General features: G+C 43.5%; 2 protein-coding genes across 2 annotated transcripts in view; one reads left to right on the plus strand and one right to left on the minus strand.

Moving 5' to 3' along the window:
* Nucleotides 1-397: 397 nt before the first annotated feature.
* On the plus strand, nucleotides 398-5309 carry LOC308131729 (olfactory receptor 51E1-like; the record flags this gene model as incomplete). Its single annotated transcript, XM_080498558.1, has 4 exons — nucleotides 398-453; nucleotides 3082-3273; nucleotides 3572-3878; nucleotides 5163-5309. 4 exons carry the CDS (start codon nucleotides 398-400, stop codon nucleotides 5307-5309), a joined length of 702 nt encoding a protein of 233 aa, XP_080354684.1.
* A 1954-nt stretch (nucleotides 5310-7263) lies between these two features.
* Nucleotides 7264-23154, minus strand: part of mcf2lb (mcf.2 cell line derived transforming sequence-like b) — a gene marked incomplete at both ends in the record, with an annotated part of 39019 nt that continues 23128 nt past the window's right edge. The window contains 28 exons of the mRNA XM_080498542.1: nucleotides 7264-7343; nucleotides 9037-9140; nucleotides 9217-9326; nucleotides 10797-10906; nucleotides 11437-11541; nucleotides 11679-11747; nucleotides 12961-13053; nucleotides 14083-14189; nucleotides 14302-14374; nucleotides 14824-14902; nucleotides 14986-15078; nucleotides 15205-15426; nucleotides 16153-16278; nucleotides 16363-16455; nucleotides 16542-16634; nucleotides 16718-16787; nucleotides 16871-16986; nucleotides 17083-17149; nucleotides 17291-17361; nucleotides 17864-18067; nucleotides 18194-18385; nucleotides 18605-18796; nucleotides 19600-19719; nucleotides 19805-19919; nucleotides 21945-22069; nucleotides 22148-22297; nucleotides 22437-22553; nucleotides 22673-22792. Coding sequence (XP_080354668.1) covers nucleotides 7264-7343; nucleotides 9037-9140; nucleotides 9217-9326; nucleotides 10797-10906; nucleotides 11437-11541; nucleotides 11679-11747; nucleotides 12961-13053; nucleotides 14083-14189; nucleotides 14302-14374; nucleotides 14824-14902; nucleotides 14986-15078; nucleotides 15205-15426; nucleotides 16153-16278; nucleotides 16363-16455; nucleotides 16542-16634; nucleotides 16718-16787; nucleotides 16871-16986; nucleotides 17083-17149; nucleotides 17291-17361; nucleotides 17864-18067; nucleotides 18194-18385; nucleotides 18605-18796; nucleotides 19600-19719; nucleotides 19805-19919; nucleotides 21945-22069; nucleotides 22148-22297; nucleotides 22437-22553; nucleotides 22673-22792 — 3216 coding nt within the window. The remainder of the gene's footprint in view (nucleotides 7344-9036; nucleotides 9141-9216; nucleotides 9327-10796; nucleotides 10907-11436; nucleotides 11542-11678; nucleotides 11748-12960; nucleotides 13054-14082; nucleotides 14190-14301; nucleotides 14375-14823; nucleotides 14903-14985; nucleotides 15079-15204; nucleotides 15427-16152; nucleotides 16279-16362; nucleotides 16456-16541; nucleotides 16635-16717; nucleotides 16788-16870; nucleotides 16987-17082; nucleotides 17150-17290; nucleotides 17362-17863; nucleotides 18068-18193; nucleotides 18386-18604; nucleotides 18797-19599; nucleotides 19720-19804; nucleotides 19920-21944; nucleotides 22070-22147; nucleotides 22298-22436; nucleotides 22554-22672; nucleotides 22793-23154) is intronic.

A 23154-nucleotide genomic window follows, 5' to 3' on the forward strand; every position in this document is an offset into this window, starting at 1 on the left:
GTTGTTTACGAGAATCAGATCATTTATGTAATTGAAAAGTGATTCAGCATTTTCTTAAGAAGATGCATACAGGTTGATAAAGAAACTCAAACCCTCCTTCATTATACTTTTTGTTCAAAACATTCTTCCACATTCATCATGAGTGATTTTTTTTTCTCTGCAGTGTTTTTATAAATTGAATATGTAATATGATGGGGGGGGGGGGGTTCTCCCTCTTCAATCCACTTGGCTCTGGACCTTATAGACACTCTCTGAGCTTTATTCACATTATATCTACCTGGATGTTCCTACAGTGTACTTGTGCTTCTTCAAACTGAACATGACCCATGAAACCGTGACGTAAGTTAAGCACTGACGTCAGTTGTCCTTTTAAATATGGCGGCGACCACATACACGTATGGCGGTGGCCAAAAACAAGTATGTCGACTACCGCAAACGAATATGTCGGCGCCCGTAAGCCACCGTTATGATACCGCAGTGTTAGCACGGTGTTAGCGTAGCATGCGAATTAGCATGCGAACAAGTTTGTTCACATGTGCTGAAATTTGTAGGGTGGCCTAATGGAGGTGCTGCAATCAAGAAGCCAAGAAGTTGTCTTTTCGCCCATCGACAGAGAGTCTGAGCCTTCTCAAAAGTTCTACCATTTTCATAAAGCTGCATTTTCTGTGACTCCAAGCACAAAGGTTGAGTAACTGGACTCCCAATAGGCTACGAAGGTCTTGTGTTTTCACTTTAAAATGTTGTTGTGTAAACTGGGTCTTAAAGTCCTAGTGAAATGAAAATTCGACCTCCAAAACACTCTGACTGTCGCTTCTCGGGACATTTTTTATGCCAATTGGTCCGAGGGTAAAATGTTAAAACATGGCAATCTGCGATAAAATAGCCGATAAGCAGTGGTATTTTCGCTGCTGAGCTTCTGACAATAATAGAGTGATGTCACTAGATGTGCACACGCCAAAGTTGTGTTTACATTATGGAGGATCAGAGTTTTGACGACGAAGAGGCTGAATTTAACGATATTTCATCATCATCGGGCATTTCAAATCCAGTGATTGATGAAGAAGACACAGAATGGGTCGTTCTGCCATCGGTGACCCCGTTTTGAACATGTTTGAGGAAGCAGAAGACGCTTCGTCCTCCATTCGTCCTCGTCTCCTCAGCCTCAGCAGCCGTCAGTTTACACCGCGGCTTTGAGGCTTCCTGACTTTTGGAAGAACGACCCGGCTTCGTGGATCATGTTGAAGCGCTTTTCCGACTGCGCTGAATCACCGAAGATGAGTCCAGGTATTACTTGATCGTCTACTAACCGCCCGAGCTAACGGCTAGCCGCTCCCGCCGCCTGTGCTCCTTTTCTCCTCTCTCGGGTCTCTTCCATGCTCAATCTTTCGTCAAGGCTCATAAAACGCCGACTGTAACTTCAAAACACTGTTAAAGTGTTCTTCAATATTTAAGAGGGAAACAAGCCAATGTAAACACAACAGATCGAGATCTGCACAACTCTTGACGTCACACTCAAGAAGAAGGATTCCCCTGACTTCCTCGGTTGGAGATTCAAAATTCAAATAACTTTGTTATGCGACAACAGTGGTGGGGCAGAGTCGGAGAAACCTTATAAGTAGTAGCCCAACTATTGTTTTTGCAAAGTAGTGTTTTACATTTCACTAGGCCTTTAATGGAGGAATGTCAATGGACATTCCTAGTGGGTACATCCACGCCCACCTATAGTGGGGCAGAAATCGCGTCTGGCTCCCAGGATCCACAAAACGAAAAAGGATAGTCCAAACAATGTGTTCTGCTCGCCAGTGGGCTGAACCGTGGTTTGGTTCTTGTGAATCACTTTGTGCTCTCTTGACCTGGATGCTGCAGAGACGTGCTCTCTGCTTGGAGACCAGGTTGAGAAGCGGGGGGGCAGTTGGCTGTGAGCTGGGTTTAACCAAGTTGCATTTCAGACACCTACTGTGTCCGGGTCGGGCTTGACCAATAATGGGGCTTTTCCTTTCCCACAAGCCCTCTCAGGTTGCCCCCCCCCCCCCCCCCCACTGTTTTATTATTTCCACATTGTTCTTGCAGTCTGTTCTCTTGGGGGAGAACTGCTTGGGGGAGAGCATGGATTCCGGGCCCAATAACAATATTTTAATATTTGAGGGAAATAGGTCTTTTGTGTTTATAGAAAATGTTTTGTATCTTTGAGTTCAGCTCATGAAAAATGGGAGCAAAAATGTTTTCTATCTTTAAGTTCAGCAGCTTGAGCAAAAACAAAAGTATTGCATTTATATAAAATATAACCTTTGCCCCAAATTTCACTGGCGAAGGTGAAAAGATGTAAAATCCACAAAGAATAGAGACTATGGAGACTCAAACTGGGACGTCTGTGTTCATTAACACCACTGTGGGCTCCCCTCAGTGGATCAGTACATGAGACACGATTTTGTTTTTGTTTTGTTTAAAGTTATCATCAGTCTCATTCCCTTCAGAGTCTCTTCCAGTGTGGAGCTGCTTCCATTGCTACAGCAGAACAGGATCAAAGATGCAGCAGTCTGGATGATGTCCCTGCTTGTTTTCATGCCTGTTTAACTTAAGGTGTGGACGTTTGATCGGTTTATCTGCAGTGAATTCTCATGATATTTTGCATGTTTTAAATACTGTGTGCTATAAAATGAGTTTTTATTTTCTCTGTATCTAAACACATTAAGACTTCCCAATGAGAAATGTTGGGTTGTTCAAGCAACTTTCAAATGAAATGTATTTCCACCTGTGTCTAATGTATGCCTACATGTTTTTGAATTACATAAGATTCCTCTGTTCCACTGAAAACATTGAGGAGCTGTTTTTGTGTCTGAAATGTGCAGCTTTTGCATCTTAAATGTGTGCATTAATCCAGTGCTCTGTTTAAATGATGGATTGTATCTAGGCCTTTGTTGTTTGCTCAAAGTCTTACCTGTCGCCTCAAACTTTAAACTTTGTTTAAACTTGACCTGTTTCTTGTTCAGACTTGAAGAACAGCAGCTCAGATTATGACTATTTTGAGTTTACCCTTTATTGAGATTATGGGCCCATGAATTATCTGTTTTTCACGATAAGTCTATTGATCTACATTATAATAATCTCTGCTAACACCGTCGTCATCCTCATAGTCAGCCTGAAGAAGTCTCTGCATCAGCCTATGTACATTTTCATCTGCTGTCTGTGTTTTAACTCCCTGTTCGGCTCCTCCGGCTTCTTCCCCAGGTTCCTCATGGACCTGCTGTCCGACACTCACTTCATCTCACGCCTGTCTTTTTTGGGCCAGGTTTATGTGATTTACAGTGACGCATCCACTGAAATGATGATTCTCTGCATCATGGCTTACGATAGACACGTTGTCATTTCTCAGTCTTTACACTATCGCAGTAAAATCACATTTAATGTTGTTGTGGGTCTTATAGTTCTGGCTGTGGGCTTGCCAGCATTTGCTGTAGGCAACTAGTTGTGTTGTTTTGGGGGGTGTTTTGCCTCTTTGCCGGTACAAACTGCACAGGATTTTCTGTGTGAACGTCTCGGTGCTCACCTGCGTGGACACGACCGCAAACAGGACAGAAGGTTACTTTCTTTCAACATCTAATATTTTCATCCCCATTGCCTTTGTCCTGTACACGTACCTGCGTATTCTGATCGTTTGCAAGAGGAGCTCATCTGAAGTCAGAGGAAAGGCCTTACAAACCTGTCTGCCTCACATTTTGACATTTATAATCTATTCTTTGTCGTATTTCTGTGAGCTTTTCTTCAGTCGTTTAAAGCCCAATGAAAATCATCCTGCTGTCATCATTCTCTTATCTATAGAGTTCCTGGCCATTCCTCCTGTTAGTAACCCTCTAATGTATGGCCTCAGTCTGCCTCAGGTCAGAGGAGCGACTTTAAAACGACTAAACATTCGCATAAAGTGTTCTCTTGTTCTGAATCACCAAAACTTGATCTCTCACAGTTAGTTCAAAGAAGTGAATTCAATATCTCACATTTTAACTTCACGTAAGACAAATAGTCTTAAATGAAAGAGTCCAAGAGGGAGTCAGAAGAGGGAGTACAAAGACCTTTTTCCACACTGTAGGAATTTTGTGGCAATAAATCCAGCAAAGTCTTAGCCAATCAGTTAAAATGAAATAAAGAAAAGTGTACAATCCCTAAAGTTAAAACTCAAAATGGTGAAATCACTTGTGACCCTCAGGAAATAAAGACTACTTTCACAGAATTTTACACAAAACTTTACTCTTCACAAATTGATCCCTCACAATCTGAAACAGAGAACCTTCTGAGCACAGTTGACCTCCCAAAATTAAAAGATGAACAGATCCAACGCAGAGAAGCTTCCATCTCAGTAGAAGAACTGCACGAAGCTCTCCAGCACAGCCTGATGGTAAAGGACTCCAGGATTTTACAAAGAATTTTGGCCTTTACTCTCAACAATTTTTTTTTAGAATAGTTGAGATTAAAGAATCTTCATCTCTCCCCCCACATATGAACTGTGCAAATATCAATCTTCCTCTTAAACCGGATAAAGATTCTACACTTTCATCTAGCTATCGCCCGATATCACTAATCAATGTAGATCTTAAAGGTATACAGGAGGATTTTCAGGAATTTTAGGAAAGAACCGCCCTCTCCACCGTTTGAAAAAAATGCGCATGCGCAACGCTGTACCTGCTCCCGGGACGGAACGCCTACTAAAACGCGTGCGAGAGACATGCACGAGCCCAATTCTCCTCGTGCACGCTCTGTTTACAAGTCACAAGTCGGCATCGCTCACATAAGCTCACTTTACAAGAAGATTTGCACCAGAGGGGGTGAAACTGTGTAAAAATGTCCGAGAATAATGCGTCGGGTCGGCCACCGGCATGATGAGAACCGTGTGGAGTGAGCTGCACGCAGGGACGAGCACGTACGGCGGGCTTACGTCATAAATCACCAGAATGATTGACAATTGGGAGGACCAGTTATTTTGATGATCCACCCGGAAGAAGAAAATCCTCTACTATACCTTTAAAATAATTAGTAAAACATTAGCAAGCAGAATAGAAAAAAATACACCCCACATCATACATACACCCAGATCAAACTGGGTTCATTAAGAAATGAAGGTCAGTCAGTCCGAAAAATTGGGAAAACTGTGAAAGTGTCCCTAAGTGCAGTCGCAAAAAACCATCAAGCGCTACAAAGAAAGTGGCTCACATGAGGACCGGCCCAGGAAAGGAAGACCAAGAGTCACCTCTGCTGCGGAGGATCAGTTCATCAGTCACCAGCCTCAGAAATGGCAGGTTAACAGCAGCTCAGATTAGAGAGCAGGTCAAAGCCACACAGAGTTCTAGCAGCAGACACGTCTCTAGAACAACTGTTAAGAGGAGACTGTGTGAATCAGTCCTTCATGGAAGAATAGCTGCTAGGAAACCACTGCTAAGGACAGGCAACAAGCAGAAGAGACTTGTTTGGGCTAAAGAACACAAGGAATGGACATTAGAGCAGTGCAAATCTGTGCTTTGGTCTGATGAGTCCAAATCTGAGATCTTTGGTTCCAACCACCGTGTCTTTGTGCGACGCGGAAAAGGTGAACGATGGACTCTACATGCCTGGTTCCCCCCGTGAAGCATGGAGGAGGAGGTGTGATGGTGTGGGGGGGGCTTTGCTGGTGACACTGTTGGGGATTTATTCAAAAGTGAAGGCCTACTGAACCAGCATGGCGCCACAGCATCTTGCAGCGGCATGCTATTCCATCCGGTTTGCGTTTAGTTGGACCATCATTTATTTTTCAACAGGACAATGACCTCAAACACCTCCAGGCTGTGTCAGGGCTATTTGACCAAGAAGGAGAGTGATGGGGTGCTGCGCCAGATGACCTGGCCTCCACAGTCACCAGACCTGAACCCAATCCAGATGTTTGGGCTGAGCTGGACCGCAGAGTGAAGGCAAAAGGGCCAACAAGTGCTAAGAATCTCTGGGAAGTCATTCAAGAATGTTGGAAGACCATTTCAGGTGACGACCTCTTGAAGCTCATCAAGAGAATGCCAAGAGTGTGCGAAGCAGTAATCAAAGCAAAAGGTGGCTACTTTGAAGAACCTAGAATATAAGACATATTTTCAGTTGTTTCAAACGTTTTTGTTAAGTATATAATTCCACATGTGTTAATTCATAGTTTTGATGCCTTCAGTGTGAATCTACAATTTTCATAGTCAGGAAAATAAAGAAAACTCTTTGAATGAGAAGGTGTGTCCAAACTTTTGGTCTGTACTGTATATCCTGCAGTTTTCTGCGTAACTCTCCGGAGAGGAGAGAGATATGAGCACATTTCAGTGCAAGCAGATTGCAACAAGTCTGTGAAATCATACACACAAAACAAAGGCAGTGATCAAATTATCACAAGTCGTTTATGTAGAAAAAAAAAGAAGAAAAGAAACAAAACTAAGTCACAAAACCGTGACATCACCATACTTACTGTACAATAGATCTTCATTACCAGTTTCTAACAGGCAGACGTTAATAGACAGCGTCTACATTCAGGATCTGGTCGCTGTGAGGGCGATGAGTTATTACTATACAGACGGAGAAACAGTTTTAACTTGTAGTGTCTACAAAGATGAGAAAGGACAGTCTCACACACAGTCAGGACAGGTTTTTAATGACAGACAGGAGGACAGGAGGGCGGCGAGTAAAGAAGACATCAGGAGGAACAAACAGTGGCATATATGTTCATATACTATACTTTTCTTTTTTTTTACAAATAAATTAACAAGATGAGATGAAAAGAAGAAGAAGACAGGTAGGTGAACCTTAAATAACATTCATTCGGACTGAATCAGCCCTACTAATACTCTCCTCCTGTATTATTCACAGTAACAGCTGGATTATAAACAACCTACACGGGTCGGTGAGTGCAGATGTGCCTGTCCGTTGCGTGCTCGACATCAAAAATATTTCCCTTATACAAACATAAAGAGATGCATTAACTGAGATCAGTCCTGCTGCCCCGTTCATACATCTGCTCCCTTGTAATCGCGCCCTTCCTGTTTGTGTACAAAATAAACTGACATGACTGTGACGAGAAGGAGATCACTAAACTGTGAAGTCGGCTCATTTTAATCCGCTCGTGCCGACGGCGTTGCATGTGCACCAATAGAAAATAATGAAAAAATACGGCTTTCCGTGGAAAAGTCAAAGGAGTACTGATGTTGGCCATACACCAGTGTGTGACGTTGGCGTAGAGGAGGGCAGTGAAATGGTGAGAAGACGAGCGGCGGGTCAGGCCTTGATGTCGGTGAAGCTGGTGTAGGTTTCACTGCAGCTGGACGACGTGCTGAGGTTTCCCAAGCCGCTGCCTTCTGCAGGAAAACACACGAAACCATCGTCAGCCACACGTGACAGTTTTATTTATTTATTTTTTCTCCATTTGCTGAAACACAATTTTGCAAACTAGGCTGGTTTGATCAAAATACTTCACTCACTGCAAAATACCTCTTATATCCTGAAAAATGAAGCGCCGCAACCAAAAAGACAAACCGCACACGAGCAATGCAAATGTTGCACAATAATATTGCGTGTTGTGTTCTCCATGTGCACACATGGGTTTTCTCATCTCTCTCCATATCCACAGGTTATAACAGAACGAAAAACTCTATGACGTACGTTAGGCGTGTTCATGCTTCATATCTGCTCTGTCAAGTCTGAAGTCGGTGTTACTCACATTTGGAGATCTTTCATATTCCTGACAGGATTACTTAGGCCCTGTTTGCACAACAACGTTTCATGTGACAACACCTAATCCGTTAAATAAATTAGTGTGTTTACACTGCAGCAGCGGACACACTGACAATGATGTAGTTAGCATGCCGGGCCACTGGAGGGCACTGTGGCTTGATTTTGTAATGAAACTACACAGACGTGTGTGCAGAGAAGAATACATGTGAACAGAATCGAGAGAAGCCGACTGACTATGCATCAGGTGCTATCGGGTGAGTCTCAAATATAAAACTACTGATCTGAATGATAAAACAAGAATACAGACCGCGAGTCAAACCACTGCGGGTCGGCCATGTTTGTTTACAAGTGGATGAGCGGAAGGAGCCATTGTCAACAGGAGGGGAGGGAGGAGGGATGCGCCTGAGCAGTAACAGGCTCAATAGCCTCCGGCAGTCTCTGTAAGAGGGAATTGTGACCCTGAAAGAGTCTTTCCATCTTGAGAGCCAGGATAAAAACACGGGACCCGCACACAGGTGTCGTGTAAACGGACCCCTAAAAGTAAAGAAAGCTTTGCGGATACACTCGTATTCGTTGTCGTGTAAATGAGTTAGTTCTGGATTAATGAGGCGCTCGTCCTCAGGAGTTCAGTGAAATAGTTACTGAGCATGTCTCTAGTCTAATGCTAATATTAACCAAAGAGCAAAGAACCGTTTTAAAACTGTTTTTAGGCTCATTGGTCCTTCTTCATGTCAAGAAATGTCCAGACTTGTTTTCTGTTCCCAGAAATGTATTAAATGTGATGAATTAAATATCTGGAACAAATTTCTTGAGAAATAAAGGAATCTTAACTTTGCTTTTTTTACTATTTAGCAACTATTTTCATCTTATGTTTTGTTTTTTTAAATCATGTTTTCATTAGTCTTTTCTGTTCTATAATAGTTCCAACATTCCTGTGCGTTGTCGTAAAGCACTTTGATCTGTTCCAAGGTCAAATGAAGTTCCCTCAACTTTATTCAGGCAAACAGAAAATGTTTAGCAGTTCAGGTGGGGAGTGTGATAAACAAAAGATTACAAATAAAATGTTTACAGATTGACATGTGGATTATCAGATGTTCTGAAAAGTCTGGATCTCTTTCCACAGGAAGATTAATTAAAAGTACTGTGGCAGAAGCAGATTACTTCTTGTTGGTACTTGCCCATCGTTTTCTGCAGTTTCGGTGTAAATCACAATCACATAATGCAAGACATTAAAGACTGTAAAAGACTTTCTTAAATGAATAGTTTGAAAAGCCCCGAACAGAGAGACGTCGTCCTCTGGTTGTCGGTTTGCAGTACCTGAGCTGGTGAGAGACTGACAGGACTTGGATTTTCCGATGAGGGCGATGAGATTAGCAGCAGGTACCCAGGCCTCCTTAGAAGTATTCAAGTTTCGCACAAACCTTTAAGACAAAACAAGTATTGCAGCGGCGCTGTGTGTTGTTGTCAGATTAGCGGGTATGGCGGTGGCGTGCTCACCACTGTCTGTCCTCCCCCTCCTTCACCAGCTGCACCAAGTCTCCGCTCTTCACCTGCAGCTCCTGACCGACCTCGTCACAGTCGGCCACCGCCGTGTATTTCCCCACACTCTGAAGGAGGGACGCGGAGCAACAGCCCAGCAGACATCATTTGACTTAAAGTTAGTATCTATATACAATGATATACGATATTGAATTCAAAAATATAAAACGACAAGACACTGTTTTTTTGTTTTTTTTTATAAAATATGAATAATTTCAATAATTTGAGGCAATCTCTTTAAATTCCTCCACATAACAAAAAGAAAAAACCCCAATCTTTTCATCTTTACCCATAAGCCGTCAGTGCCTCAAGCACCACAGATGGATAGAATGAAGATATAAAAAGACTAAATTAAATTCACTTTACTTGGATTTTATACTTCATGTGAAAAAGAAAATCAGTAAGTACTTTAAAAACTAGGAATAATCTTACTTGACACAAATAAATTATGCAAAAAAATTTGTTTTACTTTTTGTTTTTTTGAACTAAAACTGTATTTTTAATACAGAAGGCTGATTATAAAAGGTGAAGATTGAATGTTAGGGAAGGGGTAGGATTAAACAAGTATCTGTGGGTTTACTCAAATATATATTATTTGGTTTGTTCAAATCTATTTTCCTGAAATATATATTTATTGAAATGATCATAAAGGGGTTTATATATTGAACTGGATTCAATTGAATGAATTCCCAGATAGCAAAAGGCATTGATTCGACGTTGGATTTTGGTCAGATTGGTTATTTTTGGTTGCGGTTGAAAAAGCTATGTTGTTTCAATATTTAATTACAGTTACTATTTCAACAATTGAAGACCTGTTGTTGAATTAATGAAGTATAGATGATGCATTTTCAATGTTGAAATTCCCTACATTGATTTGACATGGTTTCAATGTGGGCTGCTGATATTTTTATTATTATTCTTACTTATATGGCTAGAAATGACGCTGAGACAAATGGACGACAGATTCTGAGACTGTGACTCACTAGGTACAACTGACATGAACTTGATGTCTCGCCCAGAAGTGCCTTAAAATCAAGGTCAAAGTTCACAAGGTTGAACTTTGATATGATATATTGCAATTATTCTACTCAAATTAGAGTGTCATTCTATTTTTGTATTGTGCATTGGATCATAGTCATAAGGAGCTGTATACTTAATCCCTATTTGATTAGATATGTCAACACAACCATATGCATTGGAACATTTATAGCAGTTCCAGAGTTATGACTTTAAGTGATATGTTAATTTAATATAGACTGTATAATTAACATATTCAGATATACCATTTTTTTCTATTTGTGTGTTTGAAATAAAGATCTTTATTCCAAACACACAAATAGAAAAAAAACCAAGAAAGAAAAGAAGAAATATTTAAATGAATAAAGCAAAAACAAAGAAACAACACAATCCCACCAAGAGAAGCTGCACAGTTCATCCCCTGAAAGCCGCAGCCTGGTTGCAAAGCCTCGACTCACTCGGGGGACTCACTTGAGGACTCACTCGGGGGACTCACTTGAGGACTCACTCGGGGGACTCACCAGCTTCTTGCCGTTTTCCTCCTCCGGGTCGGAGTTGAGAGGATCCTCGGCGCTGGAATAACCGTCATGCTCCTCTGAGGCGTCCAGTGACAGAGACGTCTTGTTCCAGCCTGAAGAGACAAACAGTCACTTTAGAGTGAAGGAGACTGGAGGAGAGGGGGAAGGAGAGTGTGAGGGAGAGGGAGAGAGAGTGAAGGAAGGAGGGTGTGAAGGAGAGCGTGAAGGTGAGAGTGAAGGAGAGAGTGAAGGAGAGAGAGAGAGAGGGGAGGGGCCACCACAGAGCAGCAGCATGCACAGTGAGGATCGTTCCTCCATTCCAGTGAGGTTCTAGACTCCATCAGGTGGAAGTGAACAAGAAATAGTAACTTTCTAGGGAGGGTCTAGCTCAGGGGTGGGCAATCCTGGTCCTGGAGGGCCGCAGCCCTGCAGGTTTTAGATGTCTCCTCACATCAATACAGCTGTCAGCAATTAGTGGCTCCTTGTCAAGCTTTCTGCAGAGCCTCATCATGATAACAGGTGTGTTTGAGCAGGGAAACATGTAAAACGTGCAGGACTGCGGCCCTCGAGGACCAGGATTGCCCACGCCTGGTTCTAGCTTCAGTGAAGCGGCGGAGTCGCCGCTCGGCTCGCGGCCGTGTACCTCTCCACTTTGTCTGTAAGAGACTGGAGGTGCTGAACCACCTGGCCCTGCTCAGGGGGAGCGGAGGAGGAAGAGGAGGAGGAGGAGGAGAAGGAGGACCTGCATCTGCATTGACAGGAGGCAATGACACACGACCATCATGTCACTACATTCACGCCCCCCCACCCCCACCCCGGCGGCTTCTCAGGCTGCACCAATCACCAGCTAACACGGTAGGGAGGAGTCGAGATGAAGGGACTGACCGTCTTTGAAGCCGAACGGCGTGGGGTCGCTCTGCCGCTTTGTTTTGTGATCCGGGCTGGTGGGAGATCCTGCCATCCAGCAGCGACAGAGGAGAGAACAGTCAACGGCAAAACACAAGCAACCACAACAACAAAGTGTGAATGGCTAAAAGGAGGCAAGCTAACGAAAGAGCGCAGTTTAAGCTTCAACCACAAGGGGCACTTGCAACCTAAGAAAGCAGGGAAGCAGAGAAGGGACACGAAGCAAATCGAACTATTTCCAACAGTGAGATTCTGCATGTCAGGGTTTTGAACTGAGGAGGATTTTGATCATTTCACAGGCGACATTTTGATGTGAGAAAGCACAGGTGTGAATAGAAAACATTTAGCCTTCGCTGAAATACAACAACGCTGCTTCAATTTCCTTCAGTCTCAAGACAGCCGTGCTTCTCCTCAACTCAACATGTCTGCTGTGGCAAAGCTCTGGCAAGCAGCTTGAATCAAACTCTAACAGCTCCGCAGTACCTGACGACGAGAGGATTATCAAAGGTAACGTGAAACATTTGCCACCGGTTGTTGAGGCGTCTGTGGAGGGAAGCACGTCTTTATGAACTCAGGGTTTTATTCACAAGCCTGCAAGGAGTTGGATGGTAAGATGCCTCCCTCTTATATCTGTTCACTTAAACTCATTTTGTTTAGCTTCACACAGACTGAAAATGGGTTCTTAAAAAAACAAAAAAAAACAAAAAGGCAAAACAAACCAATGCTGAGTTCAAGAGTGTGTATGCTAATAATGTGAATATGTTAGGGTCACACATTATATCAACAGAAAATCTGACAAGTATGTTTAAATATGTAAACGTTTTCACCAGTCTTGACAAATTCTGAGATTCCTGGGTGAACGTGTGTAAAGTTGAATAGATAAACCGCCAACATGCTACCTGACATACGTTTGATAAAAGAGGAAATTTATAACAAAACTGATAAGGAATTGTGCATTAAGCTTTAACTTACTACTTAGTTTATTGCTCAATCTTGCAGTTTTATTTCATTCAGACATTTTTTTTGTGTGTAAAATTCTTGTTTTATTTTCTCCTTTGCTCAAACCTTCTATATTCTGCTTGACTGAAACTGAAGTTAAACTTGCTTTCTTGATAAAGAAGAGTCATGTTTTGACTGCAACTTCTCATCCTCCACTCGGCCATAAATATGAACACGCCTCTGCTCAAATCCACAAAATTCAAACCTTGGATCAAGTTAAAATGCACTTGTTCAGTTGTGTGACAAAAAAGCCTCCAGTTACCTTTCTGAGCTTTGAGGTTACTGAATCCTTGTAAAGTAAAACGCTTTTTCGCCACAGCAGCTCTGTCTGCGGTCGGGCTTGTGGTCGCCTCGTCTGAGCCGGAGAGGAAGGAAAATGGAAGAGGGTGAACAGGGAAAAGGGAAAAAGCAACGTTAAGCAAAACATTAAAGGTCCCATATGATACTAAATCGACTTTTTTGTGCTTTAAACGTCATAAGAGTGCTATTTGGTGTTCATATACATCCCCAAAGTGTTTTTTTCATTCAGTTCACAGCGATCTTTCTGTTCTAACTGGTGGGGGAGCTCAACGCGTTGATTCAATTTGATGACGCAGCACCACCTTGCTGACGGCACAGAGCTGGAGAAGCCCCGCCTCCAGGAAGATTGACATGCGGAGAAACCAAAACAAGACACGCCCACGAATGTGCCAAGGAGCGCTATCTCAGTCTCTGCTCGCTTCACATTGAACGCTGCTGTTCTTGTTGCTGTCGCTAACTGTTTTCACCATCATGTCCACTTGGAGAAAATGTGTTTTCGGGTGCAAGTATGTGTCCACACTATTTGTCTTGCCGAAAGAAGAAGCACAGCGGCAAATGTGGCTGGACTTTTTTTTCTTTTCCGCAAAGAATCTGTTTGTTTGCGAGCGACACTTCATCAAAGACTGCTTCCAGAACTACGGTACTTTGAAACTGGACTTACTCAGAAGCTCATCTTGAAACCTGCTGCTATTCCCACAATAAAAGACTCTAACGAGGCGCCGAGATCTGTAAGTACATTACTACAACTACGAGCGTGAGCTGCTGGCTACGTCACCGAGGGGGTGGGAGGAGGCAGAGGAGCTGAGAACCACCCGTTTCATGAGAGGTGACGTCAGCTCAATCCAAGAAATAGCTATAATTTCACAGGTTTTGAGTGTTGTATACTGTATCACCCAAATTATTATCCCACATGAGCATAGGATGGACTGTGAAACATGAAATATAGCGAAATATGGGTCCTTTAAGTAAGGCGATGGATGTTGACGGAGCAGAGCAACGTGGGGACAGCACATTTCATTAATGGGTAATTATTGAGAGCAGTGAAAAAGAGGTTTCCATCTTTCCAGGTCTCTTGGGGTCTCACTTTTTCCTGTGGGCCTTGGCGAAGAAGAGGAGTTCACATCGGGGCTGCAGGGCTCAGCTTTCTTCTCCTCTCCTCTTTTAAAGCTCCTCTGACTGTTCTTAAATGGACTGTGGGAGGACAAAGCATTAAAAACATTTTTTTTTAAAATCACACACAAATCAACAAAGAGTAGCACAGAATTAATTCTAATATATACATTCAGAAGATTTATTGAATTACCTGAGGTTCACTGTTCCAGTCGGCACAGGTGGAAACTGGAAAACCTGGTCTGGCGCCCTCTGCTGGCTGGCTTCTTAAAGTACAGAAAGGACTTAAAACTAATATGGAACATTATTTAATAGTTAAAATAATTCATAATTAGGAAAGCCCCCCCAAATAGAGGTTTTATTTGATTATTTTTTTCTAAACATTGCAATCTTGTTCTCATTTTCAACAGTGATTGTTCAGACATATAACAACATAATATTATATTACATAAAGTGTAAAAGAACAGATACCAGAAAGTGCAAAGGTAGGATGTTTCCAACATTGAAATAAATGATAAATAAAACACTAACAAGAGCCATCAGACACTCTGGAGATTGTTTTATGTCTCACATTAAAAACAACTGAGAACACAGAGAGGATTAGACCTAAACGTAATAAAATCTGCAGCGTATATTTATTTATTACATATATAATATATTTATTCACTGTTTTAAATTATTATTCGGAAGTCTGTTCAAGGATCTATCGCCGTACCTCTATAGGCCTCCAGCTGTGTCGTCAGGACCTTCCTGATCTCGTATACCCAGGTGGTTTTGACTTCAGCTGTTGGCGCCTGAAATACAATAGAAGGGAAATCAATTAAAAAGTGCTCACTTTACACTTTAAATTACTGATTACCAACATGCCATATCTCACCTGAACTATATAGACCTCTTCTCTGGAGCTGCTCCAGATCTCAAACTTCTTGTTGTCTCCCTTGGCGTTCTCGGTGATGCCCACAGCGCTCATCTGCTCAGGAGACATCCAGACATTTTCAGATCATCACTCGCCACCAGTACCAGTATATATGTGTGTGAGAGAGAGTGAGTGAGTGAGTGAGTTTGAGAGAGAGAGAGAGAGAGGGGGGGTTCTCACGCTCAGAGACTGCTTGAAGCTGTAGGAGGGCGCCTTCTCGTAGCCTTCGCCGTTCTCCTCCCTCCTCTTGCAGAAGAGCAAGGCCTTCTCGTGGAGGAAGAGGTGCCGCTGCATGGGCTTGAAGCGGGCCAGGTCCTTGACCTTGGCGTGACCTTTCTTGTGCTCCGTCCACACACTGAATGAGCCCTGCATCAGCAGCTTGCCCAGCTCGCTCAGACTGCCCTGAAAACAAAGCGTTGCAGGGAACGAGGCTGTGAAAAACATCTGATCTAATGGAATGTTTAGGAATATGATAGAGGGTTTTTTTTTCTTCTTTTCTTTGTAGATGTCTCAGTCTTGGTTGTGCATCATCTGGAGAGTATGTATTCCGAGGACGGTGTGAATTACTTTTTTGGTTTCTCGGTAGCCTCTCGCAAAGCTTTTGTGTCACTTTTCCTTTTCCTATCCAGCTGCGGTCAATAGAATGTGTCAGTAAAATCCCAAATTATAATTTTTTTTTTTTTTAGTCATCATATCTTGAATTTAGTGACGCATTTCTTCAAACAACCCAAACATTAAATTTAAAGGAAGAAAACAGAAAGGAAGGGAAAGAATCACAGATGTTTTTAGGAGGTTTGACAGGATCCCAGGGTGAAATTCAATATTCTTTATTTATATTTTAAAAACCAATGACAACCAGACTTTGTGATTTCACCGATGTGCCGTAAACAAAAGTTCTGGGATCTATACTATTCTCATTTTATTCAATTCATTTAAATTGAGCAAATGCTGTGAAACGTTTGATGTTTTTATGTCTGTTCATGTAACCATAGAGCCTCTAGCAGGCCGGTTGTGGCCCATGGGCCTTATGTTTGACACCCCAGACATAAATGAAATCACTAAACAAGATGAATTGTATAAAATGGAAAAGGCCTGCTTTCAATGTGTTCTCATACACGGCGTCCTCACCTCGTATCCTGTGATGGCAATGAGGTGCATGGAATCATTGACGGCCTTGAGGATACCCAAGATGGAGGTGAGCGCCTCCTGCAGGTCATCAGTGCCCTCGCGGCCCTTACTGTACTTCAGCATTTCCTGAATTAAGAAAAAAAAATCAAAAGAGCCGTGTACGTCTAAAAATAGTAGAAAACAGGTTTTTGGGTTTGTATTTGACGGTACCTTGAGTAGCAGCTGATATTTGGTAATTCTCTGAACCGGCTTGAGCAGATATGAATCTAAACCCAGTTTGTGCTCCAGCTTCTTCTGACATTCCTGATGATGACAAGAGAAAAATGAATTAGACGACATTTCAGATAATGCAGCTGGGTGGCCGGTTCATTAGAAGAGGGTCCGTTCACCTGGAAGAAAGCACAGTCTGAGCACTGCCTCCACAGGCTCTCCGAGCGAGGCTTGTTGTGGCAGTACTTCTCGTAGATCTGCAGGTCAGTCATCTGGTGGTGGTGAGAGCGGTCAGCATCCAACAAGCCTCCTCACACACAAGCGTGGTCAAAGTTCAAGCGACGAGCCCACTCACCCTCTCCAGAAAGCACCGGCCCACCAGCTCTGGGACGTCAGTGTATTGCTCCAACTCTCTCAGAAACGTTCTAGAAAAAGCAAATGTTTGAGAAGAAGAGTGCGAACGCAGCAGCGCGATACCCTGCGTGAAAGGCAGATGGCGCCCGGTCACCTCTTGTGGAAGTGATAGATTTCTGGCATGTTGCCAAACAGAATCTCCTTTTTGTTCTGCAGGGGAGCCGGAATGAGGTGACACATTGATGGATTATCCATCTCGGAGGCATATCCCTGCAACACGGGGAGAACAAACACCTGAAATCCAAGGTTCGGGTAAAAAAAAAAAAGGAGAAGAGAAAAAGCGGATGAGGAACCGAACAAACCCACCTGCAGCACACAGAGCAGCTCCTCCACGTAGGCTCTCTCCGTCTCCAGCAGCTCGTTCATCACGTGCCTGCAGACGGCGGCAGAACATGGCCGAGGGAAGGCAAATCAAAAGTTTCAGCGCACTCACAGAAAGATGGACGACCAGATAACCGTTTTTCACGTCGTCCATCTGCTGCGAAACTTGATTCCAAAAGAGGAAATCCCTCACCGCCGGAGCACCGCCAGGTTCTCCTCCTCCTCCGACAGGGAGGCGTGTCTGCCACCGCCGTCTCCGTTCTGCTGAGGGAAAACAACCGAGTCCGATCACCGACACAAACGACACGAATTGACGGCTCGCCGGCGTGGAGACACACCTTTTCACAGCCGCTTCCAGAGTCCGTCAGGGAGGTGGAATTCTCCAGCTGAGCTCTGTGTGCTGAGAAACAGAAGAAAAGGTTTTGTCTGTCATGTCATCCTGTCCTGGTGTTCTGGTTTTGAGACGTCAAAACAAGAGCCTCTGTCGATTGTAATTGGCATAAAGGTAAAAGTTCACTTCGATGTGACAATACTCAACATCTTTTGTCTTCTGCGTTGTTACTGATTTGAGAGATACTTACAGAAATGTTGTAAAGTTACATCAACATTATACAGTGTTAGCCTCTCATAATTTCTCTACAGTGTGACATGAGTTCAACACTCAAAGAGTGAATTGAAAAGAGTCAATCCTGATGAACACTAAAAAAAGCTTTAGTGTCAACTGTAAGTAACACTACGGATGTTATATTATCTTATCGTGTTAAATTTGATTTTCAGTGTAGTGTAGTGTCAGAGAGAGAGAGGACTGACCGGGCGAGCTGAGGGGGGATTTGATGAAGGCTTCAGGTCTCGGGGCGACGGGCTGCACAGGCCTGGTTTGTTTGGCTGCCAGCTTCTTGAGGCTAATTCTCCTCTTGTCGAACATCTCCTGCATGGACGTCTGCTTCTGGAAGACTCTCTCCACTTGGTCCTGACGTAGAGGAAGCCGTCACACAATGAAGTCTTGATTGATCACTTTGCTGACAGTATTGAACATCCTATTGCTGCTCTTTTTTGAAGAAAGGTAGAAGTTGAGGCATTGGCGCCCTCCTCTCACCCTGAACTGCTGGTTCAGCACGGCCTCGTACTCGCTCCAGATGTCGCCGAGCTCCGTCAGCTGGTTGTGGGCTGCGCTGTCCAGGTAACGCTCCAGCTCCTGCAGGGCGACCTCGGCGCCCTCGTGTGACTGACACTTGTCCACTGGCTGAGACGCCAGCAGGTAAATACCCTCATCCACCCACTTTGACGCCTGAAGGAAACAATACAGTTAGCGGACTGGAAAGTCGAGTGGAGGTGGAGGTGGAGGTGGAGAGGTGTGTGTGTGTGTGTGTGTGTGTGTGTGTGTGTGTGTGTGTGTGTGTGTGTGTGTGTGTGTGTGTGTGTGTGTGTGTGTGTGTGTGTGTGTGTGTGTGTGTGTGTGTGTGTGTGTGTGTGTGTGTGTGTGTGTGTGTGTGTGTGGTCTTCCCACCCTCTCCAGGCGCTGGTGCAACTCCATGGCTTTGGCCAGCTGCTCCTTCTGGGCCCTCAGGCTGCTCCTCACACTCTGGCCGATCTGTCTGAGCTCGATGCATTTGGGCTGGATGGAGTCCTCGGCATAGTGAGACTTCTGGATCAGCTCTTCTCCCTCACGGGACAGAGCCGAGGCTCGGTCCAGAACCTCCTGAGGAACCAGGGTGGAGACGTCACTCAGTCGGCCATTTTGATTCCTCACATTATGATCATTTAAACTTAAACCAGGAGCTGGAATCTGTCTGAGCTTCCTTCCTAGCATGGAGATCAGCTTGCTGCTTGTTATTCTGTTTTTCTGTCTGGGAAAAGTCGAATATACGAATATAGGTCGAATTATGTTGTATTGTTATGTTTTTGTCTATAATTGAAAGGAAAGTAATATGAGTAAAGCTATGTCTTGTATTTCAGTAAAGCTGCCACAGATAAACACTAAATAAAGCGTGAAGAGGAAAGTTATTTTTCTTTATTTGGTACAAAAGAATCGTTTGTTGCCGCATGTGAATGCACAAGCCTTTTTACACATGTACTCATTGAAATTCTCAAAACTGTCATTGGTTTAAGATGACGTTTGTTCTGCGCAGTGAACAAAGCTACATGTTAGAAATATCTGAAAACAGGCAACTGTGATTAAGTGTTTTGTTCTCTGCTGTGGATCCAATTTAGTAAATTCCAATAGTAACACTTTATAGCACATTTATTAAGAAAAACCCACCGGAGGGTGAAATCAAAGCGATTTTCAACAGATTGTTTTAATTAAATCCATATCAGTATCTGCACTCATCTCAGCATTTACCATCATGACCTAATTATACACTCAGCGGAAATTCTAAGACGAGAGCTATTTAGAAGCGTTTACAATTTAACTATAAGCGGCAACCCAAAGCGTTAATGATGGGATTTCATCCTTTATGGCTTTTTCGGCACGTGTGTGTGTGGCGATCAGGTTCAACTTACACAACCTCTCTCCTCGTAGGCGGTGATTTCGCAGAAGATGTGCTCCGTGTGAGCCGGGCTGATCCCAACCTCCGAGAAGGTCTCCAGCTTCTCAGACAACTGATCCAACAGAGCCCTCACCTGCAGCACAAACGCTTCGGTTCAGCGCGTCCAGATCAGGACCAGATCCAAGAGTTCGAGGTCGAGGCGACAAGACTCCACTCACCTCCCGGTAGCTGTGCTCAAAGTGGCGCAGCTGGAGACACTGCTCCAGCTTGGTCTGATGCCTCACCCAGAACTCGTCGAAGGCCCTTTCCGTCTCGTCCAGCTGAGAAAGCAACCTGGCGACACAGGAAGGGAAACCGAGGAGGCGGCAAGAGATGGAGTCAGACGCGGGGGAGAAAAAAAAAAAAGAGCGGTAGCGTAAAGCTGAATCATGTTTAAAACGCCGTTACAAATACTAGACAGTAATATCGGGTTAGACGGCCACAAAATAAACCCCAAAATGTTCTGAAAACCGACAGTAAAATGGGATTTAACCTACGTATTAATACTGAGAATGTTTGAATTTTTGCAACTACGCTGTCACTATATGTCCTATTTTACCCAAATAAATAGTTACATGTGATGAAAGGTTTATTGAGAATCAATAGCTGTCGATTTTCTGATTGGTAACAAAAATATTACTAGAACGTACCCAAAACTCTAAATCATGCATTAAAATGGTCTTTGTCCTCCTCTAAATCATCAATGAACAAGATAGAAGAGTTTTTACATTGTAAACAGCTCAGTTCCGATGGTTTCATCTCTGAATCTGTAGCAACAACGCTAAAAACGGGATTTCTCTTCAGTTTAGCGACAGATTTGGGGGTATTAATCCACATCGGATCACAAATCAAGAGTTATTCCAACAGAACTCAATGGGGAAAATTGGATTAATATCGTGATTATTAAAATTTTTGAGAATAATTGGGAAGAACTGTAGAAGCAGTTAATAGTAACATATAGAACCCTTGATCTTTATTTGAAAGTGCGATCACATTATGCTGTCCTCTAAAACACTCAGACTATTTTTTTCCAGCTGTGTGGCAGCAAATCCATGTCGAAGGTGAAGATAAAGTTTGAAACAATAAAGCATTTTAGTCCTGCCTAATTCTATTGTTCACGCTCGCCTAAAAAAGAAATGCTTCTTTCCAATCATGTGATTGGTTTGAATGATAATAAAAGTGAGTCTGAGCCTGCAGGAAGTAAACTGTGAACACTGAGACAGTTTTGATGATTCGAACTCAAGAGTGGTATGTACTGTAGTTTTGGATGCGAATAAACAAAAATCCACACCTGATCCAGACCTTTTAACTGTGGAGTTGTTTATCTTAAGAGATACAAATAAAAACTTTTGGTTAACAAAGGTAATAGATGCCCCGGGGTGGTACTGCGGGCCCCCCCACAACAGTTCCATTCACATCCAGAGGACACACACACACACACACACACACACACACACACACACACACACACACACACACACACACACACACACACACACACACACACACACACACACACACACACACACACACACACACACACACACACACACACACACACACACACACACACACACACACACACACACACACACACACACACTCCTCATTGACGATTTGCTGCTGATTTTTCTTATTTTCTGCTATTGTTCTGTCAATTATCGAAACAACGTTGTTGTTTTGTTTTTTTTGTTTTGTTCTTGTTTTTTTTCTTTCTTCTTCTTTTCTTTTTTTTGTATCCTTTTTGTTTTTGCTTTTGTTATCATTCTTGTGATTATTTTGGTTTTTGCTCTGATGTTGCTCAGGCTGGTTTAATCTCATGGCAGTTGGAAAATATTTGGATCACTGTGATTATTGTATTATAAAAAAATAAATAAAAATGTAGCACTAACAAGGGTATTGTATGTATCTCCCCACCAAGTCTTTCTCTGTCTTTCCTCTCCTCTATCCTTTCACCCCAACCGGTCCGCAGAATGCCGCCACCTCTGAGTCTGGTTTCTGCAAAGGTTTCTTCCTGTTGGGGGAGTTTTTCCTTTCCACAGTCGCAAACACACCTGCTTGCTCATGTGGATATGTTGGGCTTTTCTATTTTCTCTATAAAAGCACATTGAAATGACTGTACTGTATTTAAAAATGTCTTTTTTTAATAAAAAAAAAAAAGTAATAGTAAGTAATAGATGCTGTGTAGAGAAAAAAAATCATGACTGTTGTCCAAATATTGCAAATTAAAAGCTTTTCAACCTTTTTCCAATATGAAGATAAATGAAGTGTAATTTTGATTTCAGAGCATCAGGTTATTTGTGCAGTAGCCATCCTAACCTGTGCACCGTGGCGAGGTTCTCCATCTCGTCCTGGTTCATGTTGTGGTCGGGGTCTCGCACCACAGGCTCGTTGATGCTCTCCAACAGCCTGCCACCCTGACCCACAGCCACCACGATGTCCTCCTGTGCAGAAACACACACAAATCACATCCAGTTTCGCGACTGACGCGTCCACCGAGAGACTAATGCTGAAGGTTTTACCTTCATTTTCTTCTTCTTGTTGGTGTGCGTGCTGAGCAGGAGAGTCGTGGCCTGGATCTCGTTGGGGAGTTCTGTTTCTGCCAGCTCAGACCCGAAGGACTGCAGCGTCTGAGCGGTTCTCTTCACCAGCAAAGCGAAGCCCTCGATCGCCTGGAGGAAATGCGGCACAGCAACGCTTCATGCATGTTGAAAAACACTCGCAATGATTACGAAATAGCACATTTCATGTCCGTCTCACGTCTCGTGGTTGTAGGACTGATCATCTAAAAGCAGTTTGTCTTGAGCATACCGTGCGATGTGAAATCCACTTCTCATGACAGTATTCCTGTGTTCCCCCGAGTTCCTGGGTCAGCTGCGAGCGGTCGATATAGGAGTGCAGCTCAGTGATAGAGCTCAGCATGATCACCTGAAACGGAAACATCAAAGTGCCTTTATATGTGGTTTGATTATGAAAGCGTTGCCTGGATTTCTCCAAGAGGGGACCGTTTGAAAGTCAGACACTTTAAAACAAGTGGTGACACGCACCGGCACCTTCATCTTGAACTCATCCTTGTTGAACTTGAAGAGGATGTCGGAGAGCGTGCGCTGCAGGAGGGTGGTGGGCCTCAGAACCAGAACCAGCTGGAGGTTCCCTGGGAAGGAGCCCTGAGGTCACAGGGGAGACGACGACAACCGTCACTTACGTAAACAGGGCCGCCGACGCTTCACTCCGCCCTCCAGTCAATTATGCATCGCTCTCCAGCGGGACAGTGGATCCTCCCTCTCAAACATTTGGCTCGTGGAGTCACAGAGGAGGAAGAGGAGGAGGATGCATGGGTTGGCATCTGATGACAGGGACGTTCATCTTTACGTCTGCGGGTCGTTTCCACGTGAATAATGAGGTGGGAAAAGTCCTGATGCATGTGTGTCGGAATAAAAATCCTGCGATTCTGCATTTTTAATTTTTTTTACCTTTCCAGAGCTGCTGTGCTCCAAGTCCATTTCCAGTAGGACAGTCTTTTACTTTT

The sequence above is a fragment of the Blennius ocellaris genome (assembly GCF_963422515.1).
Source record: "Blennius ocellaris genome assembly, chromosome: 6".
Taxonomy (NCBI): Eukaryota; Metazoa; Chordata; class Actinopteri; order Blenniiformes; family Blenniidae; genus Blennius; species Blennius ocellaris.